The following is a 17,944-nucleotide window of genomic DNA, read 5'->3' on the forward strand; positions in this document are numbered from 1 at the left end:
TTTTCACTTTCTCTCTCATCTCTGGTGAGGTGTGAGAACTCTTGCCTTTTCTCAATTTTTTCATTCAGCAAAGCTTAGTTCTTTCACTCCATTATTACACAAGAAAAGTAGAAAAACAAGTGATTTTATTAATAATTATGTAGGTATATTACATAAATACATTATGTTTATATAAGCAGACCATGTTAGAAGTCAAAGAGTTCAGAAATGCCAAAACAAGCATTGTTTCAGCCCCATTTGTACACATGGTGTATTTCTGCCTAATCAGATACGGACTTCAGTCACCTTTTTCTAGTTCCTAAAAATTCCAGTTCTGCAAACATTCAAATCCCCATTGAGCTTTACAGTAAAGCATTTACATAAATGATTCTAGTGTCAGAAAGAAATGCAATCCTCAGCTTATGGGAAAAGAAAATGGTTTGAGCATGGACTGAAGGAGTTCCAGGTTAAGGTCTTTTGTATCAGTATTTTTATGAGAATAAGATCCACATGAACAAAATGTAAACCCATGGAAATCCTACCACATAAGAAAAACAAAAAACCAAAACAAACCAGGCTGCCATTGGAATAATGAGCTTGCATTTCTCTGTGAGCCCAAAACTTCAGGTGGCATGCCAGGTACACAAATTCTGGCGATTCTGAATCAAGCCACAACTTTTCTTCTCTTAGAACAGTACTAATTAAAATAATTTCTTTCTAAATGTCTTCACTGTCTCAGAAGGTTAATGGTTCCAATTAATATTTTTCCTTTTCCAAAAGCCTACATTATTTATGTTCTGTCACAGCATTGCTGGCAGATGACGTCAAAATATGTCTTTGTTGTGGAAATGTGTCTGCTTAAACAGTTTCTTTATTTGTGATGTGGCATCTCCTGTAAAACATACTCTGTTTTCACATGAAAAACAAAGGCAGGACAGAGTCCTATTATCCACAAAGCCAGTAAATGGTCTTGTACAAGTCTTGCACATGATCTAGAGCCTTCAGTGGTAGCTCCTTTCTTTTCCCTGCTCTGTTCAAAGGAACCCAAAAAAGAGGAAACACAAGACTTCCCCTTCAGCCATAGTTCTGAAATCCCTTCATAGGCAGTGGGGTTGCACAGAGGGAAGAATTTTGAGCTCTGTGAACGTTAATCAGCATTTGTTGGAGAAACAGTGACAGAACTGCACCTAATGCCTCAATTACAGTGCCTACAGCAATTACAGCTCTTTCACTTTGTTTCCATCACTCTCGCTCAAGATGCACAGAGGAGACAGAGGCCTTCAATAAGAAGGTGTCAGTCTTCCATAGGCAGCATACTGCTGTAACTGCAGCAAGGAGCACAACCTATTTCCATGTCACTGATTCTTTGCACTCTTCCGTTCCTTGACAACACTTTTTCTGGAGAGCAGACAGACAGTTGAAGCAACATGATAAAACCCCTCCCTGCTGGTACACAGAATCAAACCATCATTTAAGAGTGACATCCTCTGAAGCCAGTCCTTCTGGGTGAAGAATAAGGTTTGCACTGCAGCTCCCCTGGGAAATGTATTTTTTCTAAGTACAGGTGGGAAAGCTCAGAGGAGCACAAGGTACAGGAATCAATGGGGAAATCTAGGATGAAGTCAAGTTACATTTCCTCACACTCCGTCAAATGGAATTGTTAGTGCATGAAGATAACAGAGAAGCTCAGATATCAGATCAAAGTAGTACTTAAGCACTAAAACAGTATTTAAAGACTTTAACACACTCCAGCATTAAATGCATGAAAGAACAGTGTTTCAATTTTATATATATAAAAAAAGAGAATTTTGTAAGCTAGCAGAGGGTATTTACATTCCTCAATAAAACTAAAATAAATGGCCATTTTATAGGTGCAGGAACATGTTCCAAGGTGTGTGTTTGCCAATTACACACACCCCACATGCTGACTGATGAACACACACCCTGGCGTGTGTTCTTGCTTACATAGCTCACGTGCCTCCCTGTTAAGTAATGGAATAAGACTTGCTTTGCAAACTGGCTAACACTGCCTCTCCTCGCTCAGTGACTTCTGCAGAAAGCATCCAATGCTAAGAAAAACAACTTGGGAAGCACAGCTAAGCCCTTTCCAGTCTGAAGAAGACTCACTCTAGTCTGCAAGAACCAAAGTTCTGATCCCTCTATTTTCTGTGCCATTCTCAGGAGTGTTTTCCCCCAGACTGGGCTGGCTCTCAGCACTTTTCCTGTGCATTGCTGCCTACTGTAAAGACACAGCCCTCCTTACAGATTGCTTTTTTTCCTACCACCTTCTAAATCTCAGTATCTGCCTGTTTCACTGTTTTCCTCTTCATAAACAGATAGGCAGACTTAGGCTCTCCACACAACAAGGTATACTGCTATACAGAGACAAACTCCTTTTAGAATGATCATTCTCTTTAAGATTTTTTAAATTTTTGCTTCACTTCTACCAGCTTATTTTGCACCCAAACTTGCACCAAAAGCAGTGCCAGGCTTCTCATTCTTCTCCCTTTCCTTTTCGGAACCAGTAAACAACAGTGCAAAGGAATACAAATTCCCTCAAGCTCATTATATTGTGTGATGCTTTATCTCTCATTCTTCTGTTTCTCTGTTTTCAGTAAGTCCAACTGTGCTTGTCAGGATCTGTCTGTAGATAACAGCATGCACTGGCAGGGGAGAGGCCTTTCCTGTTACTTCTCTATTGCAACACAATACAGACCCCTTCATCTCCATCTATTTTTCCTGTATAAAATTTACACCTCCTTTATGAGGTTTAATACCAGAGAAATTATTTCATATAGGAGCCATAATTTCTAATGATGGAACTTATTCAAAGCAACACGGATGGTAAAAAGAACTGTCCAAGACTCTCAGGAGACAGCAATTGGATATCATTCAATGTAAGTAAAGGCAATGCACTGAACACAGGAAACTCAATATTCTCTTCATAAATAAACAAATGTGCCATGAGATGAATCATTACCATTTCTCCTCTTAATAGACAGTGATAAGAACTCTTTGGTTCTTGGCAGCAGTCAAAGAAGCAATTCTCAGTTAAAAACTGAGAACTGCTAATAAAAGGGTAAAGATCAAACCAGAAAACATCATTGTGCAGCCACACAAACCCATGATGCAGCTTGGTCCCCTTCTCTCCAAAAGGATGTAATAGATCTGGAAGAGGTTCAGAGGAGGGAAGCAAGGATGATCAAAGGCTTAAACCAGATTCTGTTTAGGAATAGATGACTCTCCTTTTATTCTGCACAGAACAACATCACATAATCAACACTCCACCAAAAAAGGGGAGTTCCCAAAATTATCTTTTCCAGCACCTGACTGGGAACAGTACCCCAAGAAAATGCTGTAGACAGCAATCAAAGTATTGTTGTGAAGTGTGTTCAGAGCACATATACCTGGTTTATGCTTCTCTGTAGCACAAAACTTCATTTGCCATGGAGGGGAATACACTTACATTTAAAACAAAGGAAGAAATTACTACACCCTCTTTAACTGAATTCCTCAACTAGGTAAGAATATGCAATATAGAACCCCCCAAAGAAGCAGTCACTTCAGATTTACAGAACTGCTGAATCCTGCCTGGCATCACTCAATCAAAATACCCATTTAACTTTCAGATCTTTTGCTCTCAATCACCTTGTCATTTTTCTAGGTTATCCCAAAAAATATCACAAACTGTCCTGAGCCTGAGGCAACTCTTACATTCGCTTATACATTGAACCATACACAGCCTAAAACACACCCAAAATTTTATTATTATGCATATCCAATCCAACTCTGAGGTATCTGGTGATCTAGCAGTCATCCACCAAGTTTGCACTGTTCACAAGAGATGTAAACATTTCACATGGACAGAGAGAGCCCGAGCTTGGCACTCCAGTGCACATCAATCCTTCCACACACCTTATGAAATGATACATTATTAATCAGTCACCTCCAGATTGCTCCCTTTCCTCCTGTGCTACATTATTACAGTACCACATTCAGCTCCAGGATAAGAATTTAACTAAGATCTTACAGTAAGAACACGTCTTTCCTGAACAAACCTATTGTCTTTCAGTGTTATATATGCTGCACAGGAATGGTATTTCCATTTATCCCTAAAAGTATGTGCATGGCATGTCCAAGACATCCAGCTTTCATCACTGATGGAGCAAATAGCAGTTGAAGTTGGATCTCCTTCAACACAATAAAATTTTTCTAAAAATCAGCTATTAGAAATTCCGCCTGTGACCACCTGTTTTTCCTTCTCCCCACAAAAAATTCACAAAGAAATGGCTCTAACCAATGAAAGGCCTAACAATGGCATCTAATATCCATAAAGACAATTAAATAAAAGATAAAATCCTTACTGAGAAACAAGTGCATAGCACCTAATCCCTAAATTCAGCTGCTCTCTAGAGCCCTTTACTGATGTAAAGAGCTTAACTGTATTTCAGTTTTCTCATTATAAAGCTCTGAGGGTCAGAGGTTTCCTAAAGCTAAAATAAGAAGTGAAAAGGTCACAATCTTTAAGTGTGCAACCAACTAGTGGCACTGTGCACTGGCCACCTCATCCTCCTAAGCTGCCCTTGGTTCTGGCTGACACCAAACCAGTGATCTGTACAAAGCCAGGCCTTCCATTTCACCACGACTTCCCTTTTTACTGAAACAGCTCCCTGCCCTATCAGGAGAGAGATAACTATCAATAGTTAATATAGAAGTCACTCAACATTTTATATTATAAAATAATCCATTTGGTAGCTTATGCTATTCCGAGCTTTGACCTTCTTGTCCTTCCCAAACTTGGCTGGATGCCTTAGACTGATTTGTTTTGTAATGCTCCAGTCAAAACATTTCAGCAGTTGCATGAGAAGTAGACTAGGAAAAATGTCACTTTATTTACAGTTCTTACAAATTGATAAAAATAAAACTTTTTCACCCTAACCTTTGAAAACAGGTCTTGAGACCTGACCACATTACGGAGGGCTTGACAGTCTGAAAATTGATGACATCTCAATTTGAAAAGGCTTTGTGAGGCTTCCTGACATTTTGTAGATACATTTTCCAAATTTTGCCAACTCAAAGACTGATGCTACCAAGGCTCAATGAGTCTATAGCTCATGCTAGATTTAGGCTCCCAAAATGTCAGCAGGGAAGCAACCTCTCCTCTTATTGGGGTTCTTTGAGAACAGTCAAGCAGAAGGAGAAAGAAGACACCAGAAGAAAAAGCCTGATATGAAGAGAGAACGCATTGAAAACCAAGAGTCTGGACAAGTGGGGAAAAAGCACTCTTTTGTTGTCAGAAAGTATCCTGGGTAACAGGCAAAAGTCCCATTCTTGCACAGCAGACCCCACAAAAAACCAGCAAAGTGTAATGTTGTCAATTTATTGCCTATTTCAAGTAAACAGGTTTTTTGTGGCAGACCCAGAGGGTCCTGTACTGCTGAGAACCACGAAGATCTCAGTGTGACACAAAATGATGTAACCTGATAATTCCCCCCCAGAAACTAGTGATGGCTCATCTGATTTTAAACAGTATTAATTAGAGCCCTCAAAAGCAAGGAAATGGGAGTATTGAGGTAATTAAAGTAGGGGCAATCGCAACGACTTGCAAAAATAATTTTCTAAATGAATGCAATTTCATTAATTGTGCCCAATGCACACATCTTTAATTAACGTAAATAAAGACTGCATTATGATGCACACGCAGAGGATGAATGAATTAAGATTGCAGCCAGTTCTTAACTCATGAGTGCTCGACAAACACAACATCCTCTATAATGCTATTTTAATAAGCATACACAAAAAGCTGTGCATTTTGCAAAGAGGAGAGCTGGGCAGAAGACCAAGTGCAAAGCAAGCTCTAAATGTGTCCGTGGCTACAGCCCAAGTTCCACAACTGCGGCCCTTCCTCGAACTTCTGCAGCGCTCAGTATTACACTTACATCCCTTCCAGCGTCATTCCCATAAATATTTAAAACCCAAGGCTGTTTGGAATGTCTCCCCTTTAACTGTTATCACCACCCTAATGAAGCTAATTAAATATAACCAAGACTCATGCCATCCAGCACACTGTCAATGGCATTTGCCTTTGCTGCACTTTGCTTCTCTGCACATTGCTGTGTAGGTACATTATACTTAGTTATAAAATTAATGCTACTTCTCTAGATGAAGTTTTTTGCTTTGTCACTAAACCTACACTGAGGAATTTACACCCAGTCTACATGTACTGCCTACATGCCCCTCATTTTTAGAGGCATTATTCATTTTAACCCCAGATATTCCCATGTTATCTTAGAAATACAGCATCATTTCCATGTCACTTTTATTAAAAAACCAACAAACCCACACACAAAAGTAAAACAAAAAACAACCAAAAACCTCCAAAACCACAACTGGTATCACAGTTACAGACTCATTGAACCAGGATGGCATTTACACAACAGACATGAATCCAAGCCTTTCCAAGTTCCCAGTGTGTCCAGAGGCTTGTTAGCACCATGTGTACCTCAGATGGACTCTGTGACCTCCAGGAAGGAGGTCTGAATAAGAACCAACTTTGGCCCATGGCCTTTACCTTTGTATCTCAGGAATGAAATAAATACACATTGAATAACCTTGAAGTTAATTTTCTGGCATGTGCTGCAGGGAAGTTTGTAAAAGTATAAGTGATGCTAAAACACACAACTGAGCAGATGCAAGGAGTGCTTTCCACTATAAACAAGAGAAAGGTGTATTGACTTTTCTGTTCTATTTGAGGTAAAACTATTATGTTTTTACATACATTGTTTAAATATATGTTTTCAAAGACAAAAAAATAAAGCCAACTTGTCCTGGCCCTATAGTAGAACTGCTAAGGGAGAAAATATGCAGCCCAGCAAGTTTTTCCTCCAACCTTTCTTTTCAGGCAAGTAATAAATCTTAAGTGAAAAAGTCACTGTGCTCTTCAGCTGTCACCACTGAGATTTTGTTTTTTAAAACCATAGCAGCCTTAAGGCTGATTTACTGCTCAGCCCTCCGCACTCTGACAATCAAATAGTTGGAAACAAAAATCACTTTTGCACACCTGGAAATATTTTATTTGCTGTGCTCATGAGAAAACAAAGTTTTCATCTGTGAGGAAGAAGGGGGTGGGGGGGGGGGGGGGGAGGGAGACAGGGAGATTCAGGTGAATCTTAAAACCTAATTCTTGACTTAAAGAGATACAAATAAATAAATAAATAAATAAATATGAACCTCAAAACTACCTCTGCATAGTAAGAGTGGTCAGGATCTTTAGAAACCATGGATTTGCTATGTAATCCAATCTCCAAGTCTGGAGGTCTCAGCCCCTTGAAAGTCTCAGCCAGTAAAGAGCACTGCTCATAAACTCTGTCAATCCAGACATTTCAGTTTGGCAGGTGAAAAGAACATGTGAAAACTTTTAAATAATTTCATTTTACTCTTTTGCTCATCTTGTTGTTTGTCTTTTTAATAAAGGTAATAAGCTTCTAATCACCCTAAAGTGTAAAGTTCTGATATTAATAAAGGCAAAGTTGAACCTCTGAAAATCCTTCCAGAGCACCACTCTGCCCCAGAGTCACATGTTTAAAAAAATTAAGAGGAAAAACTCAAACACATACCAGAGAAAACCAAATGATGGAAAATGTGATGTTGCCAAAATTGTGAAAGTATTTTAGAGTATCAGATCCTCTCTTCAATGTCATGTAGTTTGATACCATTTTTCCCTAAAGCTTCATTTTCTGAAAATTTATTATATGCTCCAGAACGATCTTGTCTTCAAAAGAAATCCCACATCTTCTGTATTTCAAAGAGCCCTACTTGCACCTGGGCAAGATGATGTAAGTGCTCTAGGTGCTGGCCGAATGAAAAGGAGACCCACAAAATCTCACTCTCTGTTTTTAATCCCAGGGCTTTACAAGAATATGAGGAGTGTCCCTTGACAAGCAGAGAAGCATTTCAGCATTTAAAGTAAAAAAAATAATAATTAATGGCTCGGCAGTGTGGAGGGATGTGGTGACTGCATTCCCATACTTCCATTCCTACTGTGAAATACTGCATCACAAGAATACAACAGCTGGGAAAGTTAAACGTTCCTGTACCATTTCCTTCTAAAAAGCACCCAGTCTTGGGTCCCCTGTCCTCCAAATCTGAATGGAATCTGCACTGCTGAGAAATGGCAGCAAGACTTTCCTTACTCTGCTCATTCCCTACCACTACAAGAGACGTGATGGATCATGTGGCTTCTAACTCTACAGTGCTATACAACATTGGGGAAAACTGAAATCCTACTAAGTCAGAGTGGTTACACAGGAACAACCTTTAGAAAGGTGTATCTGGCCAAAACAGAAATCACAAATAGGCAAATATGTAAATAGGTGAATATATGACATGGTACTGAGGTCAGATTGCACCACTGCATCCAACTGCATCACCTGCTTTGTAACAACACATACACATTTCCAGACAATAACAAATAAATGTGCAAGATCCTTTCCTATTCCTTTTAACTTGTAAAACTGCAAACTTAAATATTTGAATTTCTTCCACGAGCCTTCAGAAAGACTCAACTTTGATGTTTTTAAAGAGGAAAGATTATTCACTTTTGCTGCAGGCAAGAAATTATAATTTCTTTACTGATTCTGCCAAATGGTTCTATCGCACATTTTTTTATTTTCATCAAAACAAGCCACTTTAAATTAAGATTGTCCTATAACTACATGGTACTCAACATTTTGAGGGGCAGATCAATTTGATAAACCTCTGCTTGATTTCTCTGCCCAGAAGACTCCTTGAAATCCAACTGAAGCATGGGGGAAGGGAGTTTTATTTCCTTTTCCCCATGCTAGGCAGTTGCCAGGAAGAACATAAGCTGCAGTTCTGTTTTATTTTGCTCATGCAACCAGAAAAGAAAAACTCAGTGCTATCCATGTGACTCTTAAACTAAATAAGTTTTCAATAAACTAAATAAGAATTCAAAGCCAGTGGTTAATAGAACAAAATCAAAGCCTACATAAAGGAGCAGCAAAACTTGCAGGTGATGGAAGAGGAAAAAGTAAGGAGGAAGACTAGGGAGCAGGAAGGTTTTTAAAAGCAAATAAACATGCAAAAGGAAGCAGGAAACAACCCCTGCACCAGCACAATATGCAAAATAGACGTTTTTACAGCAAAAAGCAGGATGGTTGGAAATGGGGAGCTGAGCACCGCCCTCCTGTGCTAACAAAGCATTTGTAAAGGTTCAGCTCTTCAGTATTCTGGTACCAGGACAGCTACCAGTTTAAACTACACTGAAGCCCGTGAATGCAGAAAAATCCAGACCATCATCAGTCTGGAGACAATGGGCAATGCTGACAGCCCAGCTTCCCATTAATCTTCATTTGTCCTATCAGATCCTGTTATTCTTATGCAAATAGCATACCCCAAGATAAGGAGAAGTGAAGCTGTCAGGAGCACCAGGATGTCATCCTGTACCACAGGCCATCCCTTCACTCAGTGCCTCCTGTTTTACATCACAGCTAAAGTGTTTGACATTCAAATTTGACCCAGAAGGAGGGAAAACCATCCTGATGCAGCAAACGTGTGTGTATTGCTTCCTGTGCTAAAAACATCCGAGGTCCCTGGGGATCTGACAGTCTCCCTTTTTTTTCCCCTACTCCTTGCTAATGGAGTTTGAAACGCTGCTTAAGAGGAGGAAAAAAAATATCTGCACGGGTAGGTAATGATACCAATTCACCCTTCTCACCCTAGAAGTAAGCCCAGCACTAAAAGACCAGGAAAACAGGTTCCACTGAGAAAAGGAAAAACAGGGGATACAAACTCTCACAAGTTGGTCTAGGGTTTTTTCCATGGAAATCTGTCACACCACGCCTGAAAACTTGCTCACATGTATGTCTGGATAGAACGTTTCTGTGATAAATTTGGGGTAAAAATTCGTGTATGAAATAATAATCCGATGTATAATAAGAACAATGTTAATAAAATGTAAAATCCAGTAGGAAGCAAACCGTTCCCCCTCAGCCTGCACGGCTTCAGTTTCGAAACAGGACAAGAATCATCAGACTAGACAAAGACGCTAGCCAGCCTCGATAAGAATCACTTCCTCGCCAATGCAAGGAGAATTCCTTCTTGACGACGATGCAGATTTCATCAACGCCCTGGCACGATATGCAAACTGAAATCAACATAAGACTGACCTGTGTAATTGACATAAGAAAGAACCTTCCCGGAATGGAACAACGGGACTTGACAAGATCCGGGAAGGCCATCGAAAAGAAATTCGGACTATTCAGCCCACCCTGGACACCTGGACTGCCTAAGGGCAGAAAAATCCTATAAAACGGTGGACTGAACACTGCACGGTGTGGATCTGGGCGTCTTGTACCCTGGTGTGCAGACCCCTATCCACCCAGCGCGGCGCTGATATTTTCCTATTTTGTGGTTTTCTCATTTTGCTGGTGTTCGATATTGTGTTATTAATAAATTGTCTTTTTATTAATCCGATATTTGCCATTGCATTTATAACAGTTTCATTTCAAGCTGAGCAATTTATACACAGTGTTCAAAAACTTTTATGTGGGGATGAGTGATCTCTCATTAGGACAACTGATGCATAGGAAAATAAAAACAAGGCTTTGAATCATAAGCAGGTCCATAAATTTACTGCTACATATTTTAGGCATGAAAAATCACTCCTGAATGGGTAAGTCACCAAAACAAAAAGGCAGTTTTTCCAGTTATTGCTTATCAATTCTGCTTATAGAAAGAATGAAGAAGAAAAGGAAAGATTTTACTACTGACTCAGAGTGTTTTGTTTCTGTATCACTTTCAAAGAATGTTCAGAACATCTTGTTCCAGAATATTTCCCTTCCAAGAGAAATCACTTTCTGTACCATACATGGCTGAAAACAGTACGTGCTGGGTTTGTATTCTTACAGAAAACAGAAACTATTTCAAAGTCTCTCCAGCATCACATGAATGAGATGCAAAGTAGCTGAGACACAAACAAGAGAGAACTTAAAGATACAATAATACTTCAATACAATCAGGACATCTTAGAGAAATACATTATTAATAGGCATCTGTGACAAGTCCAAACAAGTTTCCCATTACACATAACTTTGTACAAAGTCTGACTCAAATCTATTCCCTCTCTGAAAACAACATACTGTAATGTTTGCAGAGATAATGAAGTCTGCACTAGGCTCTGGGGAATACCCTTACATTTGATATCCCCACGTGCTGTTTGCAAATTACAAGAGATTAATCATCACATCATTGTCAGTTAAGAAGGAGTCATATAAATTAAAATGCTGGATGGATTGTTACCAATTTTGCAGGCATAGAAAACACACATTCCTCAAGCATTTTTTACTTTGAAAACTGAAGAATAGTCACAAAAAAGTATTCCAGACATTCTCCTAGTCCTTGGAAGTAGAGAACAGAAACTGCATTGCATTTTTATGCCATATGTAAAAGTTATACCTTAAAAAATGACTGCATAGTCACCATACTTACCTATGAAAACAGGACATTCACTTACTGTCATATGTAACTATGTCCATATAAAATATTAATTTAACAAATTCTTACCTCTCAAAGGGATCACCAATTAGAGAGTAAGTTAAAAGCCCCAACTGAAAGATTTCACATTAGTGAAGTAGAATGCTTTCTGGTGACACCTTCTTTCTTCCAGGGAAGGGAAAAAGTACAAGTCATACACTGCAAATATTGCATGGACCTAGGAGAAGACCATGGCCTGGTGCAGCCTGTCTGGTCTGGATAACAACACTGTGTTGTTCAATCTTAAAAGTTCACCACTACCATAAAACTCATATGGACAGAAGACATTACATTTCTATGCATCATATCAAAATGAAAACTTTCATTCCCAGGCTAAGAGGTCTGGATTTGCATCTGGAGTGATGCAGGCACAGTACATGGTAAATTAGGTTCTATCCTAAAGCCCTCTATATTGCAGGGTGGCATCCTTGACTCATGGCAGTTCTGTTCCAATATTGCCAGTATTTCAAATAAAACCTAAGACATGAGAAAGCAGCACTCACTCTGTGCCCAGAAGAAATCCAGCAAAAGGGAGACTAACAGAGAACTCAGTTCCCAGGTGGTGATGGAGACAACACAGAAGAATGCTGAACTGACTCCAGAGGAAATTTCCCTGCTGTTCAACTATCAGAATGTTTTCAAATTCAGCTTAGTCTTACCCCAAAGAACAGTCACCAAAATAACCCAAAATCCATTTGGTTTTTGAATCTTGAAAGTCTCAACCTTGCACAAGCACATTTTTCATTGGTGAGTTTTATCATCTTTTACTGAAAACTCTTTGCTAGCTCTGCTTTGCTGTGGCAGGCTCACAGATAAATGTACAAGTAAGCTCTGAGGAAGCCTTTGTCAGGTCTCCATCAGCCATGTGGCTTCCTTCAGTTCAAAAGGGAAGAGGCTGTGCTATGGAGACAAAATGCAAGTTTTTTTTCTCAAGACTCCATGTGCATCCAAATCATACCTTAAACATACACATTTCATATGTATTTTATGCCTGAATGCTCTAAGACAAACAGAAAAGACTATTCCAAAACCAGCTTAGACTGTGAGAACTATTTAAGAAACTTACAAGAAACTCTAAAAAAAAAATCATGAAAATTTAATTCATTAACATGTCATCAAATTCATTAATGTTGTGAAGGCGAAAGGCTGTGGAATAAAGAACCTTTCCAACACTACAAATCATATCCTAAAGGAAATCAATTCAGACTGATCCATCCACTGCGAGGAGACACAGCAGTGGTAAACAGTTTTAAAGTGGATTTTCTAGAGGGCTGCTAAGTTAAGTTTGTGCTTGGAGGTTTTCTGCAGTAAGTGTTACAACCCTCCAGATTTTACAAACTTTAAATGTTCTTGTCACACCAGCAGAGCTGCAGTGGGATGTGAGGAGAAATTTCCCTGTTTACAGTTGGAAGCTGAATTGCTGAGACACTTAATCCTTGAAAGGAAGTAACTAATGAAATCAACAAACTCCAGCAAACTCCTGCATAAACAAACACAACAGAAGCAAAAATCACAGCAGCAGTTTGACAGAAATGTTGCTTCACAAGTCTAACGAGCTTAACTTAAGGAAAGCTTCTTCTAGGAAACAGATATTTAAGGCTACCATAAAACTTTTTTTTCTGTTAAAAATCCTGTAGAGGAGGGGGAAAAAAGTGAGGGACATGAACCATTCCTCTGCCTTGTCTTCATTTCCAAACTTCCACTCTTTGTCATTAAATTGATCAGACAACAGTCTGGAGAGTAAAAGAGGATGGAATTATACCAAAATCTGGTCTTTTCAAGAAGAACAGTGCATCTATTTGTACCTTGTCTATCATGTCCGGTCTGTTGGTAGCTGCCAAAATTGTCACGTCCTTCAGCTGCTCTATCCCATCCATTTCCGTCAGCAGCTGAGCCAAGACACGGTCTGCTACATTCCCAGCACCTGAAGAGCTGATTTACAGAAAAAATAAAAAGTCACAGCATTATCTTTCCCTTCCTAGAAAGAGGAGAAAGTAAAAGACACACTACTCTCTTTCCAATTTACAGTGATGCACCTTTTTGCCTTAATTCTTCATAACGTCTGTTTTCACCTTCGACCTCTGAAGCAGCATCAGTGATACAAACTGAGTAAAACCAAATCAGAGAATTTGAGTTCCATAGATTTTCTTGGTATTCAGCAAGGGAACTGAGATTTGGGGTGTTTTTTTACTTACTGTCCTGCTATGGAGGTTGTAAAGAATTTAGCACAACGTGAATATCTCGAATAAACATTTTTAAGAAAACTGAATTCATGCAGATTCTTTACTAGTCAGATGAACTTCCATTTTTAGCACCATCCAAGTGAGAGCTTACACAACCCTATGCATTATAAAATATTAGGCAGTTACGTGTTTTCCAGAGTTGCTCTACATTTTTATATCTCTCCATCACATGAGAATAAATTGAGTGTTCACCAACTGCCTCATAATTGCATTGTCAGTCCTTCAGCTCAGTTTTCCAGATACCAGGGGAAAAACCCAACACCAAAAAACCCTGAAAACTCCAGTTTTGAAATCACCAGTATGTGAAAAACCTAAGAAGACAAACAAAGTATTCCCTCTGGCAAGAAGGGGCAGGGAAACTGAAGCAGCCTAGAGACAGCAGCTGGAGATTGTACCAAAATGTGAGTTTTATCCTCCTTTGCCAGAAACTAGGAATCCTACTCTTGGCACGGACCAAAACCTCGCTGTTTTCCACACAACCTTCCCCTGTGGACGGCAGGCACACACCTCCATCATCTTTCACCAATGGGACTGCTCTTCCAGGGCTATTCCCTCCTCTGCTGCAAAGGGGAAGATTTCACTTCCCTACCCTTAAATAGGCTTTTTTCAATACAATTTGAAAAAATTAATCTCTCCAGTTCTTCTGGATCCCGATAAACTAAGAAGTAAAAAGAAGTCTGATACTTTAAACAAGATAAAACCTATAGAGGATTAAGATAATTTTTTAATCCCAAATTTTTTGAAAGTCCTTTTCCAAAAGTACTCTTTAATGTTTATACAGATAAACAGGCACCTACACACACAGAACTGCAGTATGCTCATCCTGATGTTTTCATTTTCCAAAAATAAAAACATTAAATACACTAAAATGTAAGCATTTCAATTAATTCCATCAGAGAGTGCACAAATACAGCTGTACACTCATTATACACATATTGCTGCAGCACTGTCACCCACCAGCCAGCCTGAAACCACAGTGGCGTCCCTGAGCCAAAGCAACAGTCATGGCTCCATCACTGTTGTACAGCTCCAAATAAATCCCCTAACAACCCTATTCTACAACTGGTTCTGCAATTTTCCAGAGCAAAACAATGAACTTATCACACTCAGTCTGGAAAACATCTTCAAGGAGCTGTAATAAATGTTGGCTAAGTGAGTAAAACATTTAGGTTGCTAAGAAATATTAGAGAAGGGCCTCGAGTTACCTGGTTGTCAGCTTTTGGGGTTTCTGCAGCCACATTGGAAATTCCCAAGCCATATTTGAGCATTTCTAACTCTGGGTCAGAGTCCTACTGACTTATAGAGAGCTGAGTGTGATAAAACACTTCAGGTGCTGGACATGGATGGCAAATGCTTTTGGAAAGACACAGAGCTTAAAGGAAATTAAAATCAACTTTGTAACTTAGCTAGTCTCTGTAGGGATCCAGGCCTCCCATCTTGCATGAGTTTCAATTTTACTCCACTTTATATCCAACAGACTGAGCAAAAGAAAATGCCAAGCAAAGGGGAAAAAATTGTATAATTGGGACAAAAATGTTAACATTATATGACATGATTTGAAGCTAGAAGACTGGAGGAGATGCTAAACTTTTGTTTCCTTAAAAAAAAAAAAATAAATTTAGTTTTAAAGAGAGGTGGCTAGAACGGATATTATATCTTTCCCCAATATAAACATTTCTCTTACGAGTTTCAGACTGAAAAAAAAAAGAAAAAAAACCCAAAAAAACCCACCCCATAACACATTAAAGAAGTGTTTATTGTAAGGAAAATCCCCACAGGGGAATGCTCATTGCAAAGACTTCCATGCAATTAGGGCATCATCAGAAAACTACAGTTAGGCAATCACTGATGGTATAATACAGTTCAAACAATAGCAGGGCTTCTAGGACATTATTAGGGGCTTTATTATTATCTCTTAAAAATGAAGTAAACAATTTTTAAGTCCATGCATGCAAAAAATATCAATAACAAAACCAGTATCAAGTGAAGAAGTGCCTGGGTCCTATGACACCACGGATTTCTCATGTCAGTGCTTTTATTTACATGGTTCACTAAGCTATCACACACTGCACCATTTTAGCACAGCTAAAAATTAGCTTTTGGCTGCAAAGGACACTCTATAAAAATCCCAGGCAGGCAGGCACAAGGAGACATCTCTGCTGGGAGCTGCCTCAGAGCCACTGTGAGTTCTGGTGCTGCCCAGGGGTGACACGCAAGGATGCAACTTTCCATTTTCCCATGGTTTCCCAGCAAGGCTTCCAAATTAGCACAGGCAATGTTCATTAAGGCTGCCCAGAGTTTTGAGGAAAACAGCAGCCAGAGAAACAAACCATGATTAACCCTCCAGTCCCAGGGAAGCACTGCCAAAACCAACTTTGAGCCAAGGGGCTGCCTTGGCCCCCCCCCCCTGCACCTCCACCTGACCTCCACACGTTGATGTCATCCTCACAACTGCCTGGAAATGGTCCTCCAAAGGCACGTCCTGGTACAAACTCATTTCCTGTCAACACACTGCCTGCAAATCCAGGCAGCCAGAGCTAAGCCCCTCACATAATCCTCGCAGGGCCATGTGTGTGCAGGGCTGTGTTGCATGCAGGAGCCATGCCCCAGCCAGAAATACCTTTGAAATAAAAAACGTGTGAGCAAAGACGAGCCTGCCTGAGAAATTCAGGCAACTGCTGGTGCTGCCCTAATGAAATAAATTAGGCTATGTCTTGTTTTAATTTTTCGCCAACCCCGCTTTATTTACAATCCTCAGTGAAGTTTTTAAAGGTAGAGAAGGTTGTTACAGCAGGCAGAGACAAAAGTCCTCCTCTATATGATATTCCAGCTAATCCTGCAAGTGCCCCACTAGTGTCAGACAAAGCACATGTGCACTCCTGCATAGGCACTCAGCTTGACCACCAGAGAAGACTTCAGAAGCCTGTCAGGTAACACTATCCATGATGAATATGAAAGACAAACCTGTCCTTGGTATTTTACTTTGGCTAAAGGCATTCCCAATACACATTTTGGTAGAATAAACCATGTATTCTACAGCTTACCAAGGATTCACAATTTATCTGAATTAATTCTGCCTTTGTCTGAGATCAGGAGCACTGGCTCCAAAATCAATATAGCAGGAGAGGGCTCTCCAAAGCTTTTATTTCTATCTCCTCTGGCCTTATCCAATGACTGTTCAAGCCAGCTGGATTCATGTATCAGTGGGCACTGAAATTTCCCCCTGGACACCTTAAACCACTCTCATACTTCTTCCAAGGGATATAAAAGCAACCACAGCCTGATCCTATCACTGCACCAAGGAGTACATACAGTTCACTAGCTTATACAGATCTTCAAGCCAAGAAGATTTTGTTTCCAGACATAACCAGATGTGTGAAATCACATTTAAATCTGTTACCGTTCCTGCTATAGGTATTTTTTTTGACAGCAACTTCTTGTTTTGTACATTTTTACTTATTTAATTTCCTTTCCTTCCCCTCCACCCTTTTTCTAACAGATTTTTTAATATTTTAAAACTAAAAACGGTCTGAGAATGCAGTCACTGCGGTTTCACTCCACAATGAAATTTGGTAAGCATCACCACTGCGAGCTAAAGCAAACATACATTTGCATCATCTGACCATCTAGAGCACTTCTGAAAAAATACTCATTTCACTGGCTTTCCAACACCAGATGTCATTTTCACTGAAAAATGTATATTTAAGTCTCCACCACCACTTAAATCTCATAAAGGAGAACAAGTCAGTCTCCATCTCACCACTGACTTCAATGGCACTGAAGCCTGTCAGAACACCTTGGCTTCAGAATCAGGACCTTAATTTAACTATATTAACTAAACTGTACATGTGGAAATGCAGGAAATCTTCACATAATAACATTTTGAGAGCTGTTAACATCACAGCAACTGTGAGGCTGCAAAAGCAGGAGGAAGTCTGGGAGGACCCCTCTCCCGCACAGATGACCCTACCTCAGGCAGAGCTGTGAGGTCAGAGGCAGACCTCAGGAGAAGTATCCAGGATAAATTACTGCAGACAGATTAATCCCCACATAGCTGAAATCTATAATGCAGGGGTTTTGACAAGGGAGTCCAGCCCACCTTCCCTTCCAAAACATCTCATCAGGCAAGATTTACATATGGATAAAAACTGGCTTTATTATTTTTCCCC

At 39.7% G+C, this 17,944-nt stretch overlaps 1 protein-coding gene across 1 annotated transcript in view; it reads right to left on the reverse strand.

Annotated features, from left to right (window-relative positions):
• Positions 1-17,944, reverse strand: part of AFG2A (AFG2 AAA ATPase homolog A) — a gene marked incomplete at its 5' end in the record, with an annotated part of 172,416 nt that overhangs the window by 101,065 nt on the left and 53,407 nt on the right. The window contains one exon of the mRNA XM_083861281.1: positions 13,338-13,464. Within this exon, the coding sequence (XP_083717407.1) occupies positions 13,338-13,464 (127 nt within the window). The remainder of the gene's footprint in view (positions 1-13,337; positions 13,465-17,944) is intronic.

The sequence above is a fragment of the Zosterops lateralis genome (assembly GCF_965231275.1).
Source record: "Zosterops lateralis genome assembly, chromosome: 5".
Taxonomy (NCBI): domain Eukaryota; kingdom Metazoa; phylum Chordata; class Aves; order Passeriformes; family Zosteropidae; genus Zosterops; species Zosterops lateralis.